Source organism: Eutrema salsugineum, unplaced genomic scaffold (genome assembly GCF_000478725.1).
Source record: "Eutrema salsugineum unplaced genomic scaffold, Eutsalg1_0 scaffold_12, whole genome shotgun sequence".
Classification (NCBI taxonomy): Eukaryota; Viridiplantae; Streptophyta; class Magnoliopsida; order Brassicales; family Brassicaceae; genus Eutrema; species Eutrema salsugineum.
The window spans coordinates 5,879,407-5,891,961 of NW_006256895.1; the positions used below are offsets into that span (position 1 = coordinate 5,879,407).

Here is a 12,555-nt window from a genome sequence, read left to right on the forward strand (position 1 = left end):
ACCCGGTATACTGCATCAGGTTAGTGGATTCTGTTGGAAACATGGACGCCTCTAGTCAACTGGTCAGCCTTTGGATTTTTCATTAGTCGGATCTAGTCTGAATTTGCAGCAGTGGTCACTTAGGTGAAAAGTCAGCACAATAATTCCAGGAAAAGCATCATGATCTCCAACAGGTTTTGACTCAAAAACGTTTTGACACAACTGACTCTTAAGAAAAACAAACACAATGTCAGCAACTACCTCCCCCAGACTTGAATAACAGAGAAACACAGAAAGAAAAGAAACAGAGAAACACAGGAAAAACAGATAACTTACCTGGCTGCAATGATGGTGACGCGCGACACTGATGATGGTATCGTGCGACACTTGTTTTCCTCGTACCGAATTGCAGCAGACCAATCCGAATTTCTGGTTTGACTCCGGTTTCCTGATTTCCTATTTTTTTTTTTTGTTTTTTTTTTTTGTTTTTATATATAGAGAAAACAAGTGACAAGCGATACCGAAGGTAGTGTCGCTCGACACCAGCCTCTGCTTCACCTAAAACACGAAAAGAAAAACGAAAATCACTGAAACAAAAGACTTATTTACAGACTCACCAGTGGATTGCCTTCCACCAAGCGCTTGTTTTAAGTCATTAGCTTGACTTGATGGCGATTCAAGCAGGAGGTGCACCATCCAGAGGCACGATATGTCCATCCGGAATCTCAGCTTTGGCCCAGTAGTGCTTCACCCTTTGTCCATTGACTGTGAACTCCCTGCTACCATCTGGTGTGAGGAGGACGATAGCACCATAGGGGCGAACCTCTTTGACTATGAAAGGACATGACCATCGAGAACGAAGTTTACCAGGAACAATTGCAAACGAGAATTATACAGAAGTACCTGATCATTCGGTTCGAATTGCCTGGAGACGATTTTGGAATCGTGATACGCCTTGGTCCTCTCTTTGTACAACTTCGAATTCTCATAGGCATGGCACCTGATTTCGTCCAACTCATTCAGTTGTATCAGTCTCCTCTCTGCAGCAGACTTGATGTCGAAATTCATCAGCTTTATCGCCCAGGCTGCTTTGTGTTCGATCTCCACTGGAAGGTGACAGGGCTTTCCATAGAGCAGGTGGAAAGGTGTGGTGCCTAGAGGTGTTTTGAACGCTGTCCTGTACGCCCAGAGTGCATCGTCCAACTTCGCAGCCCAATCCTTTCGAGTTTTTCCCACTGTCTTCTCCAGAATCTCTTTGATCTGTCGATTCGAGACTTCGACCTGTCCACTCGTCTGAGGGTGATACGGAGTGGCAACTCGATGATGAACTCCATGCTTCCTTAGGAGTTTTTCGAAAATCTTGTTAATAAAGTGAGTACCACCATCACTTATAACAATTCGAGGCACTCCAAATCGAGGAAAGATGATGGTCTTGAACATCTTAAGGACCACTGAAGAGTCGTTGGTGGGACTGGCAATGGCTTCGACCCACTTTGAGACATAATCAACAGCAACCAGGATGTACTTGTTCCCATAAGAAGAGGGAAAAGGACCCATGAAATCGATACCCCAGCAGTCGAATACCTCAACCTCAAGGATGAAATTCTGTGGCATCTCATGTCTTTTGCTGATCTTTCCTCTCCTCTGACAAGCATCGCACTGCGAGATGAATGCATGTGCGTCGCGAAACATGGTGGGCCACCAGAAGCCTGCTTGAAGAACCTTAGACACTGTTTTGAATGTTGCAAAGTGTCCAGCATATTCGGATCCATGACAATGAAACAGCACTTCTGGAACTTCTGACTCTGCAATGCATCTTCTGTAAATCCCATCAGAACAGTGCTTGTACAGATATGGCTCATCCAAGTGGTATCTTCGCAGCTCTCTCAGGAACTTCTTCTTTGCATAGCCCTTAAAGTTCTCAGGCTCAGCCTCTGCAGCGAGATAATTGGCAATATCGGCATACCAAGGGCGTTGGGTAGCGGATACAGCAGCTGAACTGGTCTCAGGAAGTCTGTTTCGAATTTGGGAGGTCTCTGTGTTCGCCTGAGAAAGGTGACGCGCGACACTAGTGGTGGTGTCGCTCGTCACTAACGTTCCTCCAACTCGAAAAACCTGCAATTCTTCGTCAAAACTGCTCTGGGACTTGGTTTCCACATAATACACATTCTCTTCTGGCAGGAAATCGTCTATGGGTACGTCGTCTTCAACCCTGATGCGTGAGAGATGATCTGCCACACCATTCTCAACACCCTTCTTGTCCTTGACCTCAATATCGAATTCCTGAAGGAGTAGCACCCATCGCAGCAACCTTGGCTTCGCATCCTTCTTCTGCATAAAGTATTTGAGGGAAGAATGGTCTGTGTGCACAATCACTTTCGATCCCACAAGGTATGGCCGAAATTTCTCAAAAGCAAAGACCACAGCCAACAGCTCTTTCTCAGTAGTAGCATAATTCCTTTGAGCATCATCCAGAGTTCGACTGGCATAGTAGATGGCATGAAGCTTTTTATCCTTCTTCTGTCCTAGAACAGCACCAACAGCAAAATCACTAGCATCACACATCACCTCAAAAGGCAAATTCCAGTCAGGAGGCTGCACAATGGGGGCGCTTATCAGGGCATGCTTGATCTGTTCGAACGCAGCAAGGCACTCATCTGTAAACTCAAACTTAGCATCTTTGCAGAGCAGAGCAGTAAGAGGGCGTGCAATCTTGCTGAAATCTTTGATGAAGCGACGATAGAAGCCTGCATGACCCAGAAAACTTCTAACCGATTTCGCAGAATCGGGTGGTTGCAAGCTCGTCATGACGTCGATCTTCGCACGGTCCACTTCGATACCAGCTGCAGAAACCTTGTGTCCAAGCACAATCCCATCTCTGACCATAAAGTGACACTTTTCCCAGTTAAGGACCAAGTGTTTCTCTTCACAGCGAGCCAGAACCTTGCAGAGATTATCCAGACAGTCCTTAAAAGATGATCCGTAGACTGAGAAATCATCCATAAAGACCTCTATGAAATCCTCAATCATGTCAGTGAAGATGGACATCATACATCTCTGAAACGTCGCAGGAGCATTACAGAGTCCAAAGGGCATCCTGCGATATGCGAAAGTGCCGTATGGACATGTAAAGGTGGTCTTCTCCTGATCGTCTGGGTGGATAGGGATCTGGAAAAATCCTGAGTACCCATCGAGGAAGCAGTAGTAGGGATGGCTTGCAAGTCTCTCCAGCATCTGATCAATAAAGGGCAATGGAAAGTGATCTTTCCTGGTCGCTGCATTCAGCTTCCTGTAATCGATGCACATCCTGTGTCCAGTCACTGTGCGCGTCGGAATCAACTCATCCTTGTCATTCTTCACAACAGTAACCCCTCCTTTCTTAGGAACCACGTGCACAGGACTCACCCAGGCACTATCTGAAATTGGATAGATGATTCCAGCTTCCAGCAGCTTCATGATCTCCTTTTTGACGACGTCTTTCAGGTTAGGGTTCAACCTGCGCTGGTGCTTAATCGACGACTTCGACTCATCCTCCAGGTGGATTCGGTGCATGCACAATTCTGGTGAGATACCTGAAATATCATCAAGAGAATAGCCAAAAGCTTTGCGATGCTTGCGCAGCTTGCTCAGTAGTAAGGTAACCTCAGCATTGTTCAAAGAAGAATCGATAATGACTGGATAAGTAGAATTAGAGCCCAGGAATGCGTACCTTAGTCCTGCAGGGAGTTGTTTGAACTCAATCTTAGGGGCTTTCTCCTCACTCCAGTCGGATAACTGCTTCACCTTCGCAGGAGTCTCAAGCTGTTCAACCTGCGATGCCAGCTGCATCGCATGCTCGCTGGAGTCCAACATCTTTGAGTAAGATACTGAAATTTCGCCCAAGTGTTCGGCCTCAGAGGCAAACGTGGTCAGAGCTCTCTCAAGTGGGTCTGTAGGCAGCATCTCATGGAGAAACTCCTCAGCAAACTCTGTGAGAGTATCGACATAGAAGGTCTGACCATCGATGGTGGGCTTCTTCATCAGCTTGTCCATGTCAAAGTTCATCACCAGATCTCCAACATTCAGAGCAATCCTGCCTTTCCTGACATCGATAATAGCACCTGCTGTAGCTAGATAAGGTCTCCCAAGGATAAGAGGATCTTTAGGCTCCTCTCCATACTCCAAAACCACAAAGTCAGTCGGTATCATGCAGTCTCCAACCTTGATTGGAACATCTTCTAGCACCCCTTCAGGTATCCTTGTCGAACGATCAGCTAGGATGAGGGAGATCCTTGTTGGCTTGAAATCAGTCATGCCGAGATTGACAGCTACCGAATAGGGCATGAGATTAACACTTGAACCCAGATCACACAGCGATCTCTTGAATCTCTCTGTGAAGATAGAGCAATCCAAGACAAAGCTTCCTGGATCAGACAGCTTCTCTGGAATTCGGTTCTGAATCACTGCACTGACTTGCTCAGATATCATCATCACTCCCTGTTCATGGCTGAGATTATTGGTTACCATTCGCTTCACATAACGTCTGATGACAGGAGTGATTTTTACAGCATCAACCAAAGGTATCTCAATCACAAGCTTTTCCATCAGAGCTTTGCATCGTGCATCATCAAGCTCTTGCTTGGACTTCCTAGGGCTCCTTGGGTAAGGAACTTTAGGTTTGTAGACTTTCTCTTCTGCAGATTTCGGATTCGGAATATCAACAGCTTCGCTCTGCAATTGGTGACGCGCGACACTAGTGATGGTGTCGCTCGTCACCGGCTCTGCAATCTCAGGAATTTCTTCAGAATCTTCTAAGTCCACGACTTCAGGTGCAGGAGGCGTCTTCGTGGGCTCAGAACTCAGATTTTTACCACTCCTCAACGTGATAGCACTGCAGTGATGCCTTGGATTGGTGTCAGTCTTCCCAGGAAGAAAACCCTCTTGCCTTTTAACAGAACCTGCAGTTTGGGCTACCTGTGTATCGAGCTGCTTGACATGGGTGTTCAGAACTTTGATTTTTCCATTCAGATCGAGGTAGAGAGCATCCATCTTCCCATTAAAGTCCACGGTGAGCTTCTGCTGACCTTCCAGAATCTGTTCCAGCATAGACTTCATCTCATTGTCAGGATTTTGAGGTTGAGATGAAGGAGTGTTGTAGTTTCTGGAAAAACTGTTGCTTGAAAAAGGTTTCTGGTACTGAGGCTTAGGCGTGTAACCAGAGAAGTTCTGATTACTGTTGAAGGTATTCCTCTGATTGTTTCCACTGTAATTTCCACTGTAGCTTCTGTTACCTTGCTGATTACCAAACCTCTGACCCTGAAATCCTGATCCACTGACAAAGTTGACATCCTCTTCCTCAGCTGCATCCTCAGGTTCGAAACTCTCCACCTCCTGTGCGAATCTGACAGATTTCTTACCCACTAAAAGGCTGTGCACAGAATCAAGTTTAGCTTTCACCTCAGCGATCTGCGATCTATCCATGTTCCCAGCTTGCTTCTTTCGCTCTAGATCTGCATTCTTGGTGCTATTGCTGGATGCCAAGTTTTCGATGAGCTCAACAGCTTCGTCTGGGTATCTGGTGTTGAAGTTCCCATTGCTTGCTGCATCAAGCGCCATCTGATACCTCCAGTCGATACCTCTGAAAAAGATACCCAGCAACTGCACATCGCTGAAGCCATGGTGAGGGCAGTCTCGCTGGTACGATTTGAATCGCACCCAAGAAGCCTTGAACGCTTCAGTAGGGTCCTGAGAGAAAGTCGAGATCTTAGTCCTCAACTCCTCAGACCTAGCATCGTCGAAGAAGTTGTGCAGGAAGGCGTTCCTGGTCTCCTCCCAAGTGGTGAGTGATCCTGGCTCCAACTGCTTCAACCAGTTAGCTGCTTCTCCAGCAAGAGAGTAAGGAAACAGCTTGCAGAGGAGGAAATCATTGGACACTCCATTGTATTTGATGCTGGTGAACAAGTCCTCAAACCTCTCGATGTGATCCATAGGGTGCTCATGAGAGTGGCCATGGAAAGAATGCTGACCCACAAGAGTGTAGTACACAGGCTTCAGCTAAAAATCGTTCCTTTGAAACGCAGGAGCGCGAATCGCAGAACGATTTGCATAGAACTGCTCAGGCCTGTTGTAGTCTCCAAGTGTTCGTCCACGTCCAGCTGCAGGTGCAGGTTCCCTTACATTCCGATCTTCTGGAGCGTTCCTCTGATGTGGAACGATCACAGCATTACCACGCGGTGCAGATGGTGGATTCTGGTCAACAACATCCACTGGTAAAGGAGCTGGTGGAATGATGTTACCATCTCCATCAATCCTTTGGCCTCTCGCATTGCACAGATGACCCTCTCGGTCTCTCCAGGTTCCATCATCATCACGAACAAGTCCATTGGCGTTTTCCATCATTGTCGGATCTCTTGCTTTCCGCCTCGTTCGCTCTAACTCAGCTAGCTGTTCGTTGCTCAAATTCACTAGCGGGATGTCCTTGTTGCTCCTAGTTCCACGAGTATGCATAAACCTGAAACACCAAAAACAAAGAGAGAAAACGAAAATAAGTAAACTAGGTTAAAGAAAAGAAGGTGTCGCGCGACACCACAAGTGGTATCGCTCGACACTAAGTCGAAAAACTTAGTCAAAACTCAAAAACTAGGTTTAATGGCGAAATCAAGTCCCCGGCAACGGCGCCAAAACTTGATATGCTCAAAGTTTAATCCCTAAGCTACTCTGCAAGAGCACAGATGTGCAGTTGTAGTATGTAGGGGTCGAACCACAGAGACAAGATATCACTCAATAAACCTTATAGAGATTGAATTACGCTAAGCAGAAATATTGTAAATAAATAGCAATGCAACAGAATTAGACTAAGCAGCAATAAAAACGGTTTGTAAGATTCAGATGGATGGAGATTAGGCTTAGGGAGTTTCTCAGGAAATCAATGCATGCAGATCAATCGATTAGTCAGGGTTCAGGTTTAAGCACAGTTCTTGAACTCGAATCACAGAATTATAATTAACCAACTTCCGTTGTGAGAATTATCTAAGTCAAAATCCTAGAATTCCAAATTCCTTTGCAAACCCTAAAGATTTAAACCAGCTTTAATGCTCAAGTTCGATATGTTCACAAAGTATCTAAACCAAATTCCTTTGCGAATAGCTACTTTGCTCACCCTAGGTTCTTTCCAGTTATTCAATTACACTTCCGTGTCAATTAAGCAACCTAAGATCTAAGTTCTAGGTGGCCAATCCAGAATTAGCTTTAAGAACAACCTATGGTGAAGAACTAAATAGATTATGAACCCTAACTAACCAATCAATCTAACATCCAATGAAATCCTTTATGAGAACCCTAAACCTAACAAGCAAACTACTCAGACATGGAGATTGAAGCAATAAGCATGATTGAATAACTTGCAGTAAGCAGTAAATAGATTAATAAACAGGGGTTCGAAATCTTCTCTCTCCGGAACAAAGTTTCAGACTTGTCTCTCGAAAAACTCTCAAAAACAAAAAACTCTCTCTAAGAAAATCTAAGGTTAACGTAAAAAGGGAAAAAAAATCCTATATATATCTCTAAGACACGTTTTGGGCTTCCTTGAAAACGTTTGGGCCCAACTCCTTCTTCAAATAGGAAACAAAATCGCCTTTTCCTTATTTCTCTAACAAGTGTAGCGCGTCACTCTCCATGGTGTCGAGCGTCACTAAAGCACAAAATCCATACTTGACGAATTTGATCCTGATTAAGCTCCAAAGTGCTCCAAAGTCTCCAGTTAAGCTCCAAACGTACCTATGACCTGAAAAGACTCCAAAAGACTTGAAAGACACTAAAAAGACTCTATAAATAAGACATATACCATGGTTAAAAACCATAAAAACCATGATATATCAGCAACTTTTGCACACCTTTGGCGAATGACACGATCTTCATGCCACGGTCTACACTTGACCGTGGCAAACAAACACTTGGCTGGGAGGAATTTTGCAAGCATTCGGCGATTGACACGGTCTGAATGCCACGGTCTAGGACTTGACCGTGGCAACTTTTGCAAATCTTCGGCGATTGGCACGATCTTCATGCCACGGTCTACACTTAACCGTGGCAAGCAGACAATTGGCTGGGAAGGACTTTACAAACATTCGGGTTTTGACACGATTTGAATGCCACGGTCTGGGACTTGACCGTGGCAAACAAATACTTGGCTGGGAAGGACTTTACAAGCATGCGGGTTTTGACACGGTCTGAATGCCACGGTCTCGGGCTTGACCGTGGCAACTTTTACACATCTTCGGCGTTTGACACGATGACTTGCCACGGGTTTTGGACGAGGCTTGTTAGACCGTGCCATCAAAATGCAGCCAAGAACACGCGAGAAAGCTTTGACACGGTCAGGTTGCCACGGCCACACCAAGAACACACTTGACCGTGGCAAACCCATCTTCACCCACCAACACCGGGTCAGTACCCGGTTTGTTCCGGGTTGACCCGGTTCGCCGAAGACACCTATATATTGTTTTTAGACCTAATTTGGAGAACACCTTTTATCCACTTTTAGTTTCTTTTCCCTTTTTGTGAAAGACAACTTGATACACCTTGTTTTTAGAGTTTAATATCGATTTGAAGTTTCTTTTCATCTTGTTCCATCATTTCTTATCATCAAATCACACTTTTTATCATGATTAACAACACATCTTGCAAAGGATCTAGTGTGTTGATCATGAGTAGTGAGTAATCTCATATTAAGGTCTTAGATATGTAGATTAGGGTGCTTGAGTGGTAGATTAGTGAGCTTAGGGGTTAGATCATGCATATTCCATTCTCTACAACTTGTTCTCTATGCTAGATCCATACAAATCATATGTGGTCTAGATTCTGGGCATTTCATGCACCAAAAGTGTTTGATGAAATGCCTGAACCAAGGTTGTTAGAGGTTTAAGTGTTATCCATCATGGGAATGATTGTCTATATGCTTAAATGACAGATTAAACTGATTCTTAATGCTTGTTAGCTCATGTTTCACTGATGATGATTGGGTTAGAAATTGTTTTAGCATAGGAGTTAATACCTTCATGAGAGGATTAACTTAATTAAAGATGTTTATGTTGAATGGTTTGTTTGATCATATGATTCATTAGCTCATTAGTTTATCACTGAAGGCACCCTAATCCACTATCATGTCTAAGACCTTTCTCATCATCATTCATACATTCTCATCATTTTTCATTGTGTAGTTCTTGTTTAATCATTTCATTAGTCTTTAATCCTGTTTAAGTTTGTAGTTGTCTTTAGATAATCAAAACCACTCTTGTTTGCCTGAATTAAGAACTTGATCACATAGTTCAGTGTCTAACACCACATCTGGATTGATAAACCCCTTGTACTACAAGACAGGGGATTGATAACCTCTACAAAGACCCTTGAAAACTCTTAGTTATCAATTGGCGCCGTTGCCAAATTGTGGTTTGTTTAGCATTAAGCTCTGATCTGTTCTTGAGATCAAGTGCTTACTTTCTTGTTATTACTGATTACTTTCAAGCTCTGTTTGTGATTTCAGGTGTATGAACAACGACGACTAGATCAAGAAGCTGTGGTCCACCTTTCCCTCTCAACGACAATATCAATCTTCTGGTACCAAGGAGGAGAAGGGACAAACGTGGTAGAAAAATTGAACAGACTGAGATGGCAGAACAAGGAGATCACGTGGTAGACATAGAACAACCAGTTCAGGAGCAACAGGCTCAAGGTAATGGAGCTGGTAATGGAGTTGGTCAAGGGCTGAATCAGGGTAATGTTCATCAGGAACAGGTGCACCACCAACAAGCTTATGTCCACCAGGGACAAGCTCAAGCTCATCAACAGAGGCATCAGTCCAATGTACGGCATAGACAACAAGTGAACCACCAACCCCAGCCCTTCCAACACCAACAAAGAAGATATGAGCAACCCCAAGTCTATGTTGGAGAGAATGACATGGCCAATGCTCATCAGTATGGAGCTGGTATTCAGGCACCACCTGTGCAAAACAACAACTTTGAAGTGAAGGCATCATTGCTGAATATGGTCCAGAACTCCAAGTTCCATGGATTAGCAGTGAAAGATCCCTTGGAACACTTGGATCAATTTGATAAGGTGTGTGATCTGACAAAGATAAATGGAGTTTCAGAAGACAGCTTTAAGCTAAGACTATTTCCCTTCAGTCTTGGTGACAAAACTCATCAATGGGAGAAGAATCTTCCAAGAGGCTCCATTCAAACCTGGGAGCAATGCAAGCAAGCCTTCTTATCTAAGTTCTTCTCAACCTCAAGAACTGCAAAACTGAGGAACCAAATCTCTAGCTTCACTCAGCACAGCAATGAGAGTTTTGGTGAAGCATATGAGAGATTCAGGAGCTACACAAACCAATGCCCACACCATGGGTTTAGTGAGGCTTCTCTTCTCAGCACACTTTATAGAGGAGCTCTTCCCAAGATTAGAAACCAGCTGGATACTGCTTCCAATGGGAACTTTCTGGGTAAAGAAATTCATTCTGCTTTAGAGCTAGTGGAGAACGTAGCATTGAGCAATGATACTTATGGTGAAGACTATGACAGATCAAATAGGTCTGAAGGTTCAAGCTTAGAACAGAGGCTCACTAGGGAAGTTAAGGAGTTGAGAAATGAATTAGACAAGTTGAAGTTGGTAACTCACAAGCCAATGCATTTTGTTGGAGAGTATGAGGAACCATCTCAAATCTTTGAGAACATAAGTGAAGAGGGTCTCACCCAAGAGGAGCTTAACTACATTGGGAATCAGAGGTTCCAAAAATATCAGTATGGTAATGCCAATCCAAACCTTTCTTACAGGAACACCAATGTAGCTAACCCACAAGATCAAGTCTATCCCAATTCTCAAACTCCACAGAATTTTGTTCCCAAGAATAACTTTCAAGGATCTTTTCAACCAAATAATCAGTTTGCTCAGAATCAGGATTTTGGTCAGCAACAGCAACCATTTCAAGGTCCTAGTTTCAGTACACAGCAGCAAAAGGCACCACCAGGGTTTGGTCCACCACAGTTCCAACAGCAAGCGCCTGTTCAACAACAATTTCAGCCACCACCTGTTCAACAACAGCCACAGATGGGTACAGATATGGTTGGTATTCTGCAACAACTACTTCAGGGTCAACAGATCTTTACAAGCCAGAATGCAGCCATGCAGCAGGAAATCAAGGAACTGAAGCAGAACATGGCCTCAAGCTCAAGGAACCAAGGTCACCTACCTGGAAAACCAGAACCCAACCCCAAGGAATATGCTAAGGCCATTACTCTGAGGAGTGGAAAGGAGTTACCTGGTATTGAGAACAACAATGTGATCATTGAGGACAATGATCAAACTGAGGTGGAGGCAGCCTTAAAAGATGATCAAGTTGCTGAGAAACCAAGGACAGAAAAGGGTTAAGAGGTAGCAAAGGAACCAGAACCAGAAAAGAAATATGTGCCACCACCTCCATACCAACCTAAGCTCCCATTTCCAGGGAGATTTAAGAAGCAACTAGTGGACAAGGCAAGAGCTGTATTTGAGAAGGCACTCAATGAAACACCACTCACTATGCCTCTCATTGATGCATTCTTAATGATGCCAAAGATGGGAAAGTTCTTGAAGGATGCCATTCTGAACAAGACAAAAGAGCTTCAAGGCATGGTGGTGTTAAGTCATGAATGCAGTGCTATCATTCAGAAGAAGTCCATTCCAAGGAAGTTAACTGATCCAGGGAGTTTCACACTCTCTTGTGCCATTGGACCTCTTCTATTCTCTGGATGTCTTTGTGATCTAGGAGCATCAGTCAGCTTGATGCCATTCTCCATAGCAAAGAAGCTGGGATTTAGAGTCTTCAAACCTGCAAGGATCTCTCTTATCCTTGCAGATAGATCAGTTAGATTGCATGTTGGTATGTTGGAAGATCTACCTGTTAAGATAGGTGCTTTGAGGTTCCAACAGATTTTGTTGTGCTGGAAATGGATGAGGAACCAGTAGATCCTCTTATCTTGGGCAGGCCATTCTTAGCAACTGCAGGAGCTATTATTGATGTAAGAGGTGGGATAATAGAGCTTCAACTTGGGTCTGAAAAGCTCAAGTTTGATGTGAATGAGATGATGAAGAAACCCACCATTGAGGGTCAATGTTTCTATGTGGAGACAATGGATCAGTTGGCTGATGAGTTGCTAGAGGAGCTGAACACTGAGGATCCTCTTCAAGCTGCTCTAACTCAAGAACAAGGAGACAATGGGCTCTTAGCTGAAGCCAAGTGAAGGGTACAAGTTGTATTTGGACAATGCTAGAGAGCTGGGTCCTGAGACAAGGTTTTTGGAGCTGGAACAAAGTGGCTCTAAGGTTTTGGCTATCAAAGGATCAGACACCAGCCAAAGCAGCTTTGACCAGGATTGGAATGAGGCTGATGCACCCCCTGTTGAGCTCAAGCCTCTACCAGCAGGGCTCAGGTATGCTTTCCTGGGCTTAAACTCCACTTATCCAGTAATCATCAATGATAGCCTATTAGAGGATCAAGAGAGTGCATTGCTTAGTGAGATAAGAAAGTTCAGCAGAGCCATAGGATATTCATTGGCTGATATT

The 12,555-nt window shown here is 44.2% G+C and overlaps 1 protein-coding gene and 2 non-coding genes across 3 annotated transcripts; 1 reads left to right on the plus strand and 2 right to left on the minus strand.

Moving 5' to 3' along the window:
• Positions 1–655: 655 nt before the first annotated feature.
• On the minus strand, positions 656–3,435 carry LOC112089147. The gene is made up of 5 exons (XM_024160125.1): positions 2,820–3,435; positions 1,860–2,726; positions 1,087–1,562; positions 883–1,029; positions 656–802 (listed from the first exon to the last, which is right to left on the minus strand). The coding sequence occupies exons 1-5, from the start codon at positions 3,433–3,435 to the stop codon at positions 656–658; spliced, it is 2,253 nt and encodes a 750-aa protein (XP_024015893.1).
• Positions 3,436–5,629: 2,194 nt separating this feature from the next.
• LOC112089618 lies at positions 5,630–5,736 on the plus strand. The gene has a single exon (XR_002901247.1). It is a non-coding gene; the product is annotated as a small nucleolar RNA R71 (small nucleolar RNA).
• A 4,521-nt stretch (positions 5,737–10,257) lies between these two features.
• Positions 10,258–10,364, minus strand: LOC112089434. The gene has a single exon (XR_002901072.1). It is a non-coding gene; the product is annotated as a small nucleolar RNA R71 (small nucleolar RNA).
• Positions 10,365–12,555: the final 2,191 nt, after the last annotated feature.

Bases quoted from the DNA above. Each gene is read 5' to 3' on its own strand.
- LOC112089147 (XM_024160125.1), bottom strand. From the start codon at position 3,435: ATGAAGCTGCTGGAAGCTGGAATCATCTATCCAATTTCAGATAGTGCC. The intron at 1,563-1,859 runs TGCGAAGATACC...TTGAGGTTGAGG, and splicing joins GAAGAAGTTCCTGAGAGAGC to TATTCGACTGCTGGGGTATC. The intron at 803-882 runs GTACTTCTGTAT...ATAGTCAAAGAG, and splicing joins AATTCGAACCGAATGATCAG to GTTCGCCCCTATGGTGCTAT.